The 15,126-nt window shown below is 38.2% G+C and overlaps 1 protein-coding gene across 2 annotated transcripts in view; it reads right to left on the bottom strand.

The window, feature by feature from the left end:
- NKAIN2 (sodium/potassium transporting ATPase interacting 2) overlaps positions 1-13,388 on the bottom strand; it is a 977,119-nt gene extending 963,731 nt beyond the window's left edge. For both annotated transcript variants that reach the window (XM_077752776.1, XM_077752782.1), the window contains exon 1: positions 13,229-13,388. In XM_077752776.1, the coding sequence (XP_077608902.1) occupies positions 13,229-13,282 (54 nt within the window). In that variant the 5' untranslated portion in view covers positions 13,283-13,388. The remainder of the gene's footprint in view (positions 1-13,228) is intronic.
- Between the last annotated feature and the right edge of the window lie 1,738 nt (positions 13,389-15,126).

The raw sequence follows: 15,126 nt of genomic DNA, 5'->3' as shown, positions 1-15,126 counted from the left end.
GGTCATCCAGTCCTACATTTTATTTTGAGGACCCTGACAGCCCTCCTAAACCTTCTGTTTTGTTCAATCTAAGAACAAGGAAACATCCATTTTCTGCTTTTCCATTCCAAGTCTTAGAAAGTTGGGGAATGAGGGAAAAAGTAATTACTTCCCCTACAAATGCATGCCACTCAGTTTCACTAAGGCCTTTGATGCAATTTAGCCATCATTTCATTTATTGCTGCTTTGCCCTCACATTCCCTACAGAGCTTGCTCCAAACCTCAGGCCTTCACTCTCATGTCATGTTGCTTCTTATCCTGCTATGGGGAATTGTGCCATTCACCTGGAGAATTTACATCTGTACAACTGCATACCCTACCCCATAAAGTTTAAACTCCCTCCAAAGGTGTTCAAGTCCATCCACAAACTGCACCTTTGCCCATTTCATTCCCTGTTTTCACCTCCCAATTCTCCCCTACTTACCAACAAATCTGACTCTTCATTGTCGCATGCATAGACTTTTATTCTCACCTTTCTATCATTTCTTTTCTTTTCTCAGTAAGCTCTATGCCCAATATGGGGCTTGAAATCATAACTCTAAGATCAAGAGTCACTCTAGTGACTGAGCCAGTCAGGTACCCCTTATCATTTCTTCCTCCTGGGATTCTCTTTTCCCCAGTGTCTAATTATAGAAATTTTACCTATCATATGCCAGCCCTTCAAACCTTGCATGAACAGCCTATAGAGACATAACTGATCACTTGCCCCAAATCTCTGTAGTACTTCATTCTTACTTGCTTTACAGTTCTTATCTTTCCATATTATACTGCAGGTAACTACACATAACATTTAATCTCCTAGACAAAGGCCTAGTTTGTTTCCAATGTCCAGTTCGACTCTGTTTCTTCTACCTCGTATTACACACACGCATATGCACTTACATATGGGTATACATTATCTCTACACCAGATTACAAATAATGTATTTTGAACATCTATACAAAATCTCCTAAAGTGTTTTACAAAACACAAAGTAACTGATTTAAATTTGTCAATAAGTAGTTTATCTTGATAAAATGGTAGACTAAAAAAAAAAAAAAAAAAAAAAAGGAAAGGAAAACTTTACCAGAAGTTTTCACCTATATTTCATGTATCAGGTTGAGAAATTTGTGAATCCCCTCAACTTGTATGGGTTATCTTTCTAGTGAGAAAGCTCATAACATTTAATAGATTCTCAAAAGAGTCTATCATGCACAAAAAAAAAGTTAAAAAGTACCGCTGTGGAGATGTGAAATATAAAGACAGAATTCACTTCATTATTTACATTCTGATCTAAGAGAATCTTTGGAATATATAAATAATGTTATATCTATTGCAGTAAATAAATAATATGAATCTGAAATATATGAATTCATATTTTTTAAAAACATGGCCCTGTTTACATCAACATTTATTTTTTACCAACACTGATCTTATTTATAGTAAGCTGAAATACAGTCTTACAGGACACAATGAACAGTGAACAGTAAAATATTTTTAAATACTATCACATTAAGCAAGTAGTATAGCTTCATAAATAAATAAATAATAAGGATCGGGTTGCAATTTAAACTAATCTTCAATTACTACAACCACTAAATATTAGATCAATCCATGATAGAAACACAGTTCGACACTCCTTTTAGCTAGTCCATATACTAACTGCCAAAAGAACAGAAATATCCACTTAATTTACTCAGCACATGTCATTATGCTACTCATGTGTAGACATTTCATAATGTCCTTGATGAAGCTTGATTTAGTGATTACTTCATTTCCTCCCACTGTTCATTAATTCATTTATTCATTTTAAAATAATCATAACTGGGGCACAGTATTGCAGGTTAGGAATCAACTCTAGGTTGGTACCTAGAATTTTACTGGGACTTCCTCTACCAACACCCCATGGCAGGGTTCTAGACATAGCTTCTTTCAGCCTCTGGCATTAATGGGGCCATCTACTGCTGCATTCAAACCACATGAGAGAGGCTTTCAGGGAGGTGTGTTTTGTAACAGAAGACACTTTTATGTCACAGAATTACTATTCAACCAAAAAGTTGACATCCTGCCTATAAAGTGATATCATTGCCTCTGCCTCAGTAATTTTACTAACACTCATCCATGTATTCCTATTAGAGTTCAATATGTAACATTCTTATCCACATAATGAAAGATTACATTTAAAAATGGGCCTACGTGCAACAGAACTATTTTGCGGGTAAAATCTGCATCAAGTTGCTAAAGAAATATCAAAAAAATTCTTTGGGGTTTATTTGTCTATTTGAGGGAAAAGCTAATATTTTAGGCTGCTACAATACTTAATCCTAGAGTCAAAGTAACTGCAATAACATAACAATCATCTCTATCTCATTCTTGTGAAAAAGAAAGTGGAAACCAATAGGTTTCCCTTAAGAATTAAAGAGAGGCATACAATTAAAGGTCACTAAACACTGTTATTATAAGATTTTCACATACTAAATGTAAACTGAACTTATGCCATAGTCCAATTTCTTAGGACAGTTTTTTTTTTTTGTTTGTTTTGTTTTTGGAAAAAACAAGTCTATTCAAAGACAGTCTACAAAGCAGTAAAGTAGGAGAGGAGTGCCCTATATCTAAGAGCCTGCGTAACTTCTCAAGAATGTTGTAGATGAAACCAGAGATACATTCATGAGAAAACTCATTAATGAATTTGCACTCATCTTCACAGACTTCACAAGACTATCCTTTAAAAATGTATACATCGAGTAATATTACTTGCCTTTTAACTGTTAGACATTCAGGACCCAGCCATCTCTCCTGAACGTTCCCCTCCTCCCCAACCCTGTCTTTTCAAAGAAAGGAAAAAACTTTTAATACCAAGCCAGAAAAGCAAAACTTAGGTTTATAAACACTATTGAACATCCATAATTTAACTATCATCCTTTGCGTAAAATAGAACCACATTTTATGAAAGATGAACAAAAATGAAACTCCATTAATCTCTATTGATAAGAGTAAGAAATACATAATCCTATACACAGCTCCAATATTTTAGAAAATCACAAGTTATAGGTTAACTGTCATCTAATTTTTAAGCAAGCTTTTTTTCATTTTTTTATGTATTTAAGTAATCTCTATACACAATGTGGGACTCAAACTCACAACTCAGACTAAGAGTCACATGCTCTTCCCACTGAGCCTGCCAAGCACCCCAAGCAAGCTTTATTTAAAAAGGAGGAGGGTGCCTGGGTGGTTCAATCAGTTAAATGTCAGGCTTCAGCTCAGGTCATGATCTCATGGTTTGTGAGTTTGAGCCTCACATCAGGCTCTGTGCTGACAGCTCAGACCCTGGAGCCTGCTTCAGATTCTGTGTCTCCCTCTCTTTCTGTCCCTCTCCCACTCATACTCTGTCTCTCTCTGTTTCAAAAGTAAATAAACATTAAAAAAAAATTTAAATAAAAATAAAAAAGAGGAAAATGAAAAAAAAAAAGACCCAGAGCTCTTTACACACCATTTGTGTGTTATCAAGTCTACAACAGCTTCTAGAGATTTCAAATATGTAGCTCATTCCACCACTCCCACTCCCAATAACTGGAGTAAAACACATCCACAGACCCTATCTAATAATGCACCTCAGAGAAATCAAATGGAGCAAGCAGATACCATCTGGATACACCATCTCCTATAGGTCAACTATTCCCTAATTTATAGATTTAGAGGGTGAAGTCAGGATCACAGGGATGAATTATGACCTCCAGGAGCAAGCCGCCTTCTACCACTGCATGTGCCATAACAAAGGATGTGCTCAATGCCACGGCAAATCAGCAGAGCCTGTCTCCAGGGACCAAGATCACGGAAGGCCACATGCTACTAGGCTGTAATGTTCTCTTTGGGACCTGTAAAGTCTTCCCTACTTTTTGTTTCCTAGCGACATCAGAGACTGTCCTTTATAAAAAAAAATAATAATAATAATACTGTAGGGGCACCTGGGTGCCTGTCAGTTGAGTGTCTGACTTTGGCTCAGGTCATGATCTCACAGTTCGTGAGTTCAAGTCCCACATCAAACTCACCGCTGTCAGCGCAGAGCCCACTTCAGATCCTCTGCCCCTCCCACACTTGTGTTCTCTCAAAAATAAGTAAAACCTTTTTAAAAATAATAAAATATTTCTCTAGGAGATCTGCCTTGTGTATCTCCTATAGCTAGAAGCCCATATAGAGTAGGCTCATATGAATTCCCTAATACTGAACATTTCATATGTAATATTGACCCATCTATCATTTGACACATGGCTGTCAGTTAAAAGATTTGAAACACCTCCTTATTCTGTTGTGTCATTAGCATCATACAGATGCATACAAAGACTTCTGTTAACAGAAGAGATTTGATTCCTCTATTCCAATCTAAGACCCATTTGTTTTCAAAGAACACAACATTGTTGGCGCTTTTAAATGTGTTACTGTTTTAGAATGTGTGCATTGATTAGAAAACAAAAGTCAGTATGAGAACTCCTTACTACCAGCCCTGCAAAGACAGGCATTTAGGGTCCCATGCTGGAAAAGCCAGCACGGGTTCAGAAGTAGGGTGCAGGCACTGTTCCTCACCTGCAACTTTCCTAACAAAGTGCTTTAGCAGATGCCCTCCCCTGGGGTGTTCCAAAGTTCCAAATACCCTTGGAAACCCACTGCAACATATTGCCTTCTTTGTAACATTAGCAGTCAGACCTGACTCAATTTCAAAGTAAGATTTGCGATTTTAGTGGCTGAAACAAAATTTCAAGAAACTCAAGTAAATACAGGAAAAATAATAGCCAAGTGTATGAAAACAAGGTCCCCGTCATTTATTTTAATTATGTGATATGATAACAGTGTTGGATATTCTTAAACATCTCTATGTATTACTATTTTGTTAAATACTTGTTAAGTAGGTTAAGAGTTTCTGTACTGAATTTTTAGCCTTTGAATATTGTTTAGGTATTAATTTAATATCATTAACTTCTAGGGTGCATCATTAGCCTAGAGTAATATTTCACTGAAAAGTGTTTCTGAAAATGCTAGTTCCATGGAAGATTAATAGGGGATATCAGGACAAGAGGTCCCTGGTTCACTGCAAGCACTTTATAAGCATTTGCGGAGTAAAATGGAATTAAGCAGAAGTTTCTATCATATAGGACTTGTAGGAGCTTGGAAGACGTGCTATGACCCTTGGGGGTAAGAGAGAGGATAAAGCCTGCAGATTCCACAACTCACTTAACCTCAGAGATGATGGGCACTGGAGCATTTGGCAGAACTCGTGCCCATGGAACAGTTTTAGAAACGCCAGCCTGAAGAAGGACCGTGCTGACTGGTTTGTAAGTTTAAATTTAATTCTTAATGACCACTTCAAGTAGGTATATCAAACACATAAGCATACCCATTTATCTATTTCAAATAATCTGCACCTAGTGTTATAATCCTTATTTACATTTTCCCTCAAAATGAAGAAAAAAAAATGTTTCTACAAGAAATTAGTTGTTAAAACGAAGGCCACTGGCCAAATGATATATAAACAGCCTATAACTACTCCTACTGCCACTGGGGGAACAGTTCTGGAAGATTAAACTACTAATAATTACAAAGATTTTCTAGATATCTGAAATTTAGGAAGCTCTTTTCACAGGTGTGAAGCTCTTTCACATGTAAACTTTGAGCATTTTTTTCTCCTCAGGTGCTCCTTAAGCAGGAATGAGGAGCCATTGTTCAAGTGAGGAAATGACAATTATATGATTGTTCAGTACAGAAGGCTAGACTAGGTGTAGAAAAATCTGCCCTCTCATTTAGTCCAGTGCTTTCCCAGCATATCTCTTCCTCTCCCTTTCTCCTTCTCTCCCCCAGGGCTGTGCATGGCAACGGTCAGAAGCTATTCCAGAAATTCAGACTGAGGGGCTAGGCTAGCAGAGAGAAGCCATTGAAGGAACCAATTCTGCTCCAGTGTGACAGGCATACAGTGTATAGGCGAGAGGCACTGAATCACTTTCAGATTTTTCAAGATCCCTATTCACTGCAAAGACAAAAATGCTGTGAAAAGACCTTCCATTTATTTCCCTTGTTTAAACTTCTGAATAGGACTAAGCTATAAGTCAGAAATAGACACACTTGGTCCTAAAGAAGTTTTTGTTCACGAAAGTAACAGGCCAAGGAAGAATGAGCTAATTATCTAGTTGGGTTGAAAATTTTCAAAAGCAGGTTCATGGATTCATTTAACACCCTAAGGGAAGACCGATGTTTTATGCCAGTAGTTCTCCAAGTTTGGTCCCTCACCACCAGCATCAGTGTCACCTGGAGAGCTCCTTAAAAATGTAAGTTCCAGGTCTAGGACCTCCCAAAGACCTACTGAACCCTGGGGTGGGGCCCATTGATTTCTGTGGAAAAAGCTCTGCAGGTGATTCTGATGCACCATCAAGATGGAGTAGGGCTCTGGAATACTCAATGCAAATTTCAAACAACCTATTACTCGAAGTCATTTCCCACAATCAATTTTAATTAATATGCTCACCAATCAGTAGTCTGGATGGATTTAGGATATGGGACATGTTTAAAAAACAACAACAACAACAGGTAAATAACATTACTCTGCATTAAGAAATTCATCAGAAATTGGTTTCAAAAGGAACAGGAATTTCCCATAGAATCTTTTTTAAACATACATATCCAAGTGTCCAAACTCATACTATGTGCTTATTTCTCAATAATTGGCCTGAAATACACAGTAGCTGTAACTCCCACACACACACCTTGAAAAATGACAGAAACACAACCGCATTATGAGGACTCAGTTTTTTAGGGCAGAACTACAGGTATGTATTGTTTGAGCACACTTGAAATCTAGTGCAAACAGCAAGGAAAGCTGACTGTGGAGGGGATGGTGCCTCCTTTGATTCTCTAGTCCACATACCAGCAAGTCCTAGTTGTGAAACCCCAAGTCTACCTGGGCCGGTCAGGCCTGGACCAAGAGCCCTCCCTGAGCCTGCTTAGTCTTGTGTTGATCACTGGCTCAGCCAGGAATTAGTAAGTAGATGCTGCCTTTGTTAGTAAAAGAAATGAACGCTATGATAGATGTATCGTTTTATGTTTCGTGGCAGGGATTCAGTATGGCAAGAGCTCAGTCTGGCTTAAGGCGGGACAGACCTGGGTCTGAGTCAGTAAGAGAGTGACTTAAGAAAGTCACTTAAAACTTTGAGAATCACCATTTCCCCCCCGCTGTAAAGTAAGGAGATTAGTATCTATTGCCTACGTTGTAGAATTATTGAAAAGGAATCAGTGGGGAAAAAAAAAAAAAACATGTTTAGAATTTAGCCCAGAACAACCTTCAACTAAATACTAACAGTTTTCATTAGTGTTTAAGTATTTTACAAAGATAGATTTTTTTTTAATGTTTTATTTATTTCTAGGGGAGAGAGAGAGAGAGAGACAGCGTGAGCAGGGGAGGGTCAGAGAGAAAGGGAGTCACAGACTGAAACAGGCTCCAGGCTCTGAGCTGGCAGTCAGCACAGAGCCCGATGCGGGGCTCGAACCCACGAACCGCGAGATCATGACCTAAGCGAAAGTCGGACACTTAACCAACTAAGCCACCCAGGCACCCCTACAAAGATAGATTTCTTAAAGCATAATAAATTATGAAAGCACAGAATTTTTTTCAAAGCACACAGAAAAGTCAGTTTATTGTAACTTTTCAAAAAGAATTTCTACAAAGTTAGAATGTAATCAAAAAAGTTAGCATGTGATCCATAATTAATTTAAAAGGTAAAAATTATTAACATGAGAAGTCACTTTATTCCCATTCCAGGTTGAAAAAAAAGTCTACAACTTCCAATGTTTCTATTTGTTAGACCCAGTGCCTGTTTAGCAAAAAAAAGAAAAACACTACTTTCAGGAAGATGAAGCAAGTAATTCCTTTAAATAGTTAAGAACCTTCCAATCTAAATATACCTGAAATTGTCAAAAAAGACAAATCCAGCTTATAAATTACATTTTACCTTAGCCCAGAGAAAGAAAACAATATAATTTTATCTTATTTCTTCATAATTTTTAAATATCTCCAATTTCTTGGAATTGGTAGGAGCAAAAGTTTCATATACTTTTATTTTCATTCTATATGTAGAAATTATCTAACCGTTAATGTAAGATTTGTTTCTATTGCAGTTACAGAGAAAAAAAAGGAAGCTTAGATATACTGTATCTTGATCAACTATGTATTTCATTATATTGAAAATAAATAATAATCCAGTTCTTTGGAAGGAAGAGGGGGGCAAAATTGGAAGAGTTCGTTATATAGATGAAAAAATAGAATAGAAATACTTCTTGCATATGCATATGATTTCTGACATTTAAGTGTTATAAGTCACAGAAACAGAAAACTTTTCCATTATTAGCAATATTAATTTCAAAAACTATTTTTGGAAAAATTACACTCAGCTGCTTGAAATTCTACCAAATGACACAACTGAAGCATACACTTTGAAATTTTGGCTATTAGTAGAATATATACAAATACTGAATGCAACTGAGGCCATAATTTTAATATTTATATTCCCGGTATAAATCTAGAAGGGTTAAAATGTATTTCTGTCTCAGATTTTATTTTCGTCAAGCACACACATGCACAAAAAGGAAACAGAACCAGAAATAAAGACCTCCTATTTCAAGGAGTCTCTGGCTGCCATTCCAAAATTCTTGATTGGGCAAGTAGAGAATCTGACCCCAAAATAAAGCAGGATCAGAGGAAAAGGAGGTAGCAATGCCTATTCACACACACTTCTGGGCCACTGCCCACTTATGGGTCCCATGCCAGGAAGAACTCTGGCACCGGGTACAGGGGATGCGGTCCATCCAAGCCTTTATTTGAAAAAGCAGGGGAACAGCTCTTTACAGACTGGCTCTTGAGAGAAAAAGGAATGAGAAAAAGGTTTATGAACCAAGAAAGAGAGCTGGACACTGGAAGGAGTGTCTGTATCTTTCTTGGTAAACATTAGAGCAGAGTAGTACTGAATCACAATGAAAGAATAGATCTAAAAAAATACACACACATACACACAAGACAATGTTGGGATGCAAAAGTAGAAAACATATGGAAAGAAGAAAGTCATTTTACAACTTAGCAAACTCTTAGCATATTTTTACATCATAAGCATTATATGGAAATCGTTAGTCTTCTCCGTGAGTTAGATTGGTTAATGTCCACAAGATTTTATTAGCAATGGCATATATAGATTCATNTGAAAGATAAAGTTATATATTTTTGAAGAACTTCCAAACTTTTCAAAAGTATCCGAGGTAAATCCTAATATTCTACCTGCATTTTTCAAGTCACTTCACATCATGTTTTATTTTTTCAAGTAATGAAGGTTCATGTAACCATGAACACAGCACAAAGTCACAATTGACACCACCAAAATATTTCATAATTATAATAAGATTGTTTTTATTTGGTCCATCAATGCACTCATGGCTTTCTTTTCTAATAAATGTGTACTTCTAAAAATGCTTAGTAACTGTGCAGTAGAAAGTAACTGTTCGGTAGAAAGTAAAGATCATTCTTAATTAAGTTTCAAATGTGCTTCTTCACACAGCTGCAAGCACGTATACTAACACAATTCTTAGGTGCACCTGCTCCAAGTTAGCAATATTTCATAAAGCACATGGCAAGAATGGCACCTTCAAGTGTTAATCGGCTAAACATAAACCTGTACTTTTAATAGTTTATGGCACATACACTTTGTGCCACAGAGGAATCTGATGTACAAAAATGTGGACAATTTTTAATTTTCTTCCCTGAAAACAAAGCTGTCTTTTCAAACTAAAATAAGTTATGTTCTTCAATATTATAACTAAGTGACTTTCAGTAACACTTATCTGAGTAATTTTTGCAACATTTAGATAAAGTACTCTTTGATTCAGCCAAACACTCAAGAACAAGAAGGAAAATAAAATGCTGAAACTCTTTCACCAGCTGCTGAGTTGTAAATAAGAAGTTAGACTGCTCGTGTCCTGTGCCACTATATCCAACACAGCAAATGCAGTGATGAGTTTTGTTACTATCTGAAATCTTCCATTTCTGAGCATTAAGGACAGCAATGATAAAAAAAAAAAAAAAGAAAGAAAAAGAAAATTACCTTCTTGAGATTAAGAGCTTAAACTTTTTGAATCGGTCTCCAGAGATCACCTCCCCCCACTTTTTCATAGGAATCACCCTAAAATCTGAAGTTGGAATTACCATACATCTCAAAGATTTTAATTTATGATACACAGAAGCAGACATTTTTTCAGAAGATTCGAAGTTTTGTACTGAATCTCTGTGGTGTGAAATTCTAAATACTTGCCTTATAAACTGATTTCCTGACTTTTAAAAAAAATGTATGTTCATCCATGCTTGTAGTCTGCCAAATATTAAACTAAATGCACATTTACTATAACTAAAAGCAAAGATATAGAATCCTGAAAGAGAAATTTCTCTGGAGAATTTATCTCTGTCCCTCACTTATTAAAAGATCAAAAACTGGGTCTGCTCTGATAACCTGATGCATGAGGCTCCCACCTCACCACACCTACAAGCTACCTCATCCTCTACAAAGGTCAGGTGCAAGTTGACAAAGACATAAATATTCCTTTATGTCTAATTAAAATAGAGACACCATACTTACAGAATTGGAAGTAAATGTTTCCAGAAACTTAAAGTTACTTAACAAGGAAATTTAATAAAGTTTCTGTCCTAGATTATCTTTGGCTTTAATTTAAATGCATCTAAGATTTATCTTATAACTACCAAAAAACATGTCCAAATGTCACCAGAATGCACACTAAACACTTTGGAAGTAAACAAAACTAAGTGAACTTTTGGGTCAATCAATGGTACATGAGTCATAACTTACTCTGGAAACTTGGCTACATATAAAACCGCTTCTACTCATAACAATTCAAACATACAAAAAGTTTTTTTAAAGGTCTATCAAGAGCAATGGAAAACACATATACCCACCTATGGTGTGTGTGCTTTGCAATTTTAATTTGCGAAGGAATTATTTTATTTAAAATTAAATATTATATTTCTAAGAAGCAACAACTACCAGAATCTCTGAGGTCCTTTAAATGTGATCATTTTACCTTATCAAAGCAATGAATGTTCTTTCTCCTTTGTTTTCTGTTCTGCATCTGCATTAACATGGCTGCTAATAATATTAGCCTGGTGGTACATAAAGTCTAAATGGGAAAAATCACATGATTCTTACAGAGCATCCTTAAGATTCAAATGTATACATTCTTAGGCTGAGCATTCCTATGTTAAAACTGCCTCTGTTTTGTTAGAAAAGTTAGCTTTGATTTAGAATTTGTTTCATAAGTGCTGTAGCACTTCTCCAATATACCTTGTATATTTGCACGCACATGAACACACACACACACACACACACACACCTTTAGCCTTATCATGCTACTTTGTACATTAGGTTTCTCATTTGTGTATTTACATGTTTCTAAAATTGTCAAGTTCTTGAGAAGTTTGTATTCATCACACAACATGCCACATAGATCTAATGCCTACAACTGCCATAATAAAGCCCCACTAAGCTAAACAATTAAAAGTTAAATCACATTTAAAATTTTTTAAATAGCATAAGAATACTCTTACCTACCCACTCATTTTCACAATTTTATGCTTTTACACAGTGAATCAGCAAATGTGTTCTTTTCTGAATCATACGTGAACACAGGAATGTTTTGAAAATATTTATACAGTTTGGCATAGCTGGCCTAACCAGTGGTTTAACAAAGTAAACTCTCTCATTGTTCTGATTAGCTTTATCATTAAGAGTAAAAATCCTTCATTGCAAAACTTAAATTAACATGTAGCAAAACTTACATTAACATGTAGCAAAGAGAAATAAACTGGTTTCTAAAATTATATTTATAGTTCCACCTTCTTTTTCTTACAACCAAGTCCCTAAGAAATTCAAAACCAAAATACGTATCATGAGATAACTTTCCTGGGAAGGAAAACACAGCAAGACAATATGCAACAAAAAGCACTCCTTCAGCTAAATAGTAAACAAAACAACAACAACAAAAACAAACACTCTTGGGCTTCAAGACAACTGATAAACAATGAAGACCACTTAAGGAATTCTTCTATCAGTTTCAATAGCAAATCCTTGGTCTTTTGAACACTTTACCGATTGGGCTCTCAGAAATCTCCTTCAATCTTGTAGTCCTTTCAGCCTTTGTGAGACAATTGTTGGAAATGTGGGTGGCTATTCAGATTAATTTATACTTTCCAAGGAAAGCTATTTGATAGCAGAAGTGAGCAAGTACTCCCACCTCAAATTAACCACTTACAGTGGCATATTTTTCACCTCCAAACTATACTTAGCCCCTCCTTCGATTGCCCTTAGAGAATTTAAATTCATAGACTTGATGTTTTCCATTACTGGCTTCTTGCCTCTTTGCAAACACACAACATTCCTCAAAACATATATATAATCCTCCATCCTAGAGGATCAGACATCTCTATTTCAGGAGCAATTACATACATAATGTAAGGTTGAATTTTTTCCTTAGAATTGTTTTTAATAATTACGATTTAAAGGCTTCTGGTTTAGTTTATGACAGTGGTGCTACTGAGTTCATCCAAGTATTTCTCTTCAATCTACATACTTTTAAAACTCAATGTGGCTTCTAGATCAGACTGGTGTAAGGATACCGTCTGCCCTATATAGTGGTCTGTTAGAGCATTATACTTATAAGACAATGTAATTCCTTGACAAATAACGCACGTCAGTAAAAAAACAAAGATACTGCAAAAAAATGAGTATAGGGAAGAAAAGTCAGAAATTCCATATCTCTCTGTTTTAACACCTGTATAGTAAATTATATGTGACAACCACGTTGTTACAGTAACAGGAATGCAAAGCATAAAGGAACAAGAGATATAGCTTGCTTTGCTTAAAGAAATTAAAGACAAGTTTAACCCACACCTGCCAAACTGTCTTCAGAGGGACAGAAATAGGTGGGGGTGGAAAGGCTCATCTCTCCTGTACCCCACAGTGCCTCTCCCTGAAATCCTTTTAAATATAGGCAATATATCTGTCACCTTTTCTCTTTTATCTTTCCTTCCATTCTAATCAATGGCAGACCCTTTACCGCACTCCCCAGCCCAGTATCTCAAAGGCACATTACAGAATAAGAGGACCCAAGTGTCACTTACCAGTTGCATGCCACAGATAAAGATAAGCGTGCACCTGCCACTGCAATAACCCATGGTTTCCGAGACCCCTGCCACAGCCAGACTGTCCCACGTCGGCCACCGTCGAGCCCCCACTTTATCCAATCAGATCGCGGGGAAGGACAGGCAAACCTGCCGAGGGCTCGGGGGCTCCGGGCTGCTGCTGCCAGCNCGGCCCCTCCCCCCTCCCCAATGTGCTAATCCTCCTACGACAAATCCTTCAACTGCTCCCCGCTGCCCCTTCCCGAGACGTAAACTTCTTGCAGCCGCGCCGGAGCTGCAGCTTGAAGGGCTGTTGGCGGCGGTGTGTAGTCGGGAAGAAGCGGCGCAGGAGCGGCGGCGGCGGGGCCGGGGGCCGCGGGGCGAAGAGTCCGGGCGGCATGTCCGTGGCTTTCTGGGCTTGCGTGGGTCTTGCTCCCGCAGCCGAGCCTGAATCACTATGAGCGAGCGGGCCGCGTGTGTGCGCCTGTGTGGCTGGGGGAGAAGGGGCGAAGAGGAGGGTTAGGGAAGTGGGGGTGGGGTGATGAAATAGGGGTGCAGTCGCGGCATCCTGACCGGTTGGAAAGCCCGCGAGGCCGAGGATGGGCGGAGAACGGGTGCTGCAGCCGCAGACGCACAGCCAGCCGCCCGGCGCGTGGCTCCGCAGGTTCTGCAAGGGCCGGAGCGTGGAGAGTTACGGGGCCGACCCTGCTTGGGAAAAGGGACCGGGTTGCTGCTGGAGTTGGTGGGAAATTTGGGAACCGGAGATATTAGGGACTCAATGAGTTGCTGTTGCTGCTTTAAACTGTTTGCACTCAAGAAATTAAAGTACCAGAATCCATTTTAGCACTTACTGACTACAGCTTCAAGGACCGTCCCAGCTGGGTGTGGATTCCTGAAGGTTGATGCTTCAGACCCCGCTCTGGAGCGCCGGCCAAAAGCTGGGCAAAGGCTCCCGAAACCTGCAGAGACCTGCTTCGGAGCCCGCTGCTGCCACCTGCGGGTGGAAATCTGAAGAGCGAAGCAAGTTGGCCCAGGTGGCGGCTCCCAGGGCTTGGGTACTCAGGATCCAAGAGTCAAGTTTCCTTTTTAACCCCCTGGGAAGGCAGCTTGTGAAGGTATTACTGACTTTTCCTGGAGGTGAAAATGTAGTGTCGAGATCCACTAGGGAACTGAGTCATTGGAATGAAGAGCTGAGACTGATGAGAAAAGAGAATAGGAAACCAAAGAGCAAGCATGCCCTACACCCCGTAGAATAAAGAAAGACAGATGAAAACCAGATCAGGCAAAGAGCTTTCCATAGAAAATGGGATTTGGCCCTTCTGATGAAATGGCGTTTGTGAGGATAACGTTATGCTGGGAACCACAAATAAGGATCCCAAATGATTGCTTCCTTTGAATAAATATTATGGCATATCAGAATGACTAAATATAAAGAAGTCGAATAGAGACCCTAGTCTCCAGAAGCCTGGTACTGAATTTTCAGAAGTGACTTGTCAGTCGTAGAGAGCCATAAAGGGATTTGATTTGTTAAATTTGGGGAATGTAGATATTTTATTACTGTAATGAAAATGCCTGCTTTGAACCACTCCATTTGTAAATGGGCTTTTCTCTGAAAAGTGTCTTTCAATGTTTAACAGAATTAAGAGAACCCAGTATACTCTCTTACACACTGCGGGGGACTGGTGGGTAATAGTTGCACCACAACCCCTGGTAAAACTGAAGCCGGAGGTATCTAGTAGAAATGTTTCTTTTAGTTGTTGCTATTCCATCTTTATACCCATGTTAGCTGTCCTGGCTGCTGGGGATGCATGTATGTTTTACTGACAAACAAAAAGAAGGTTGTTACATGGATGTTGAATATTGAAGAAACTCCTGCCATATTGTGAACAGCATTGTAT

The sequence above is a fragment of the Crocuta crocuta genome, unplaced genomic scaffold, assembly GCF_008692635.1.
Source record: "Crocuta crocuta isolate KB4526 unplaced genomic scaffold, BGI_CrCroc_1.0 scaffold230, whole genome shotgun sequence".
Lineage (NCBI taxonomy): Eukaryota > Metazoa > Chordata > Mammalia > Carnivora > Hyaenidae > Crocuta > Crocuta crocuta.
This window is presented reverse-complemented; position numbering and strand designations above follow the sequence as displayed.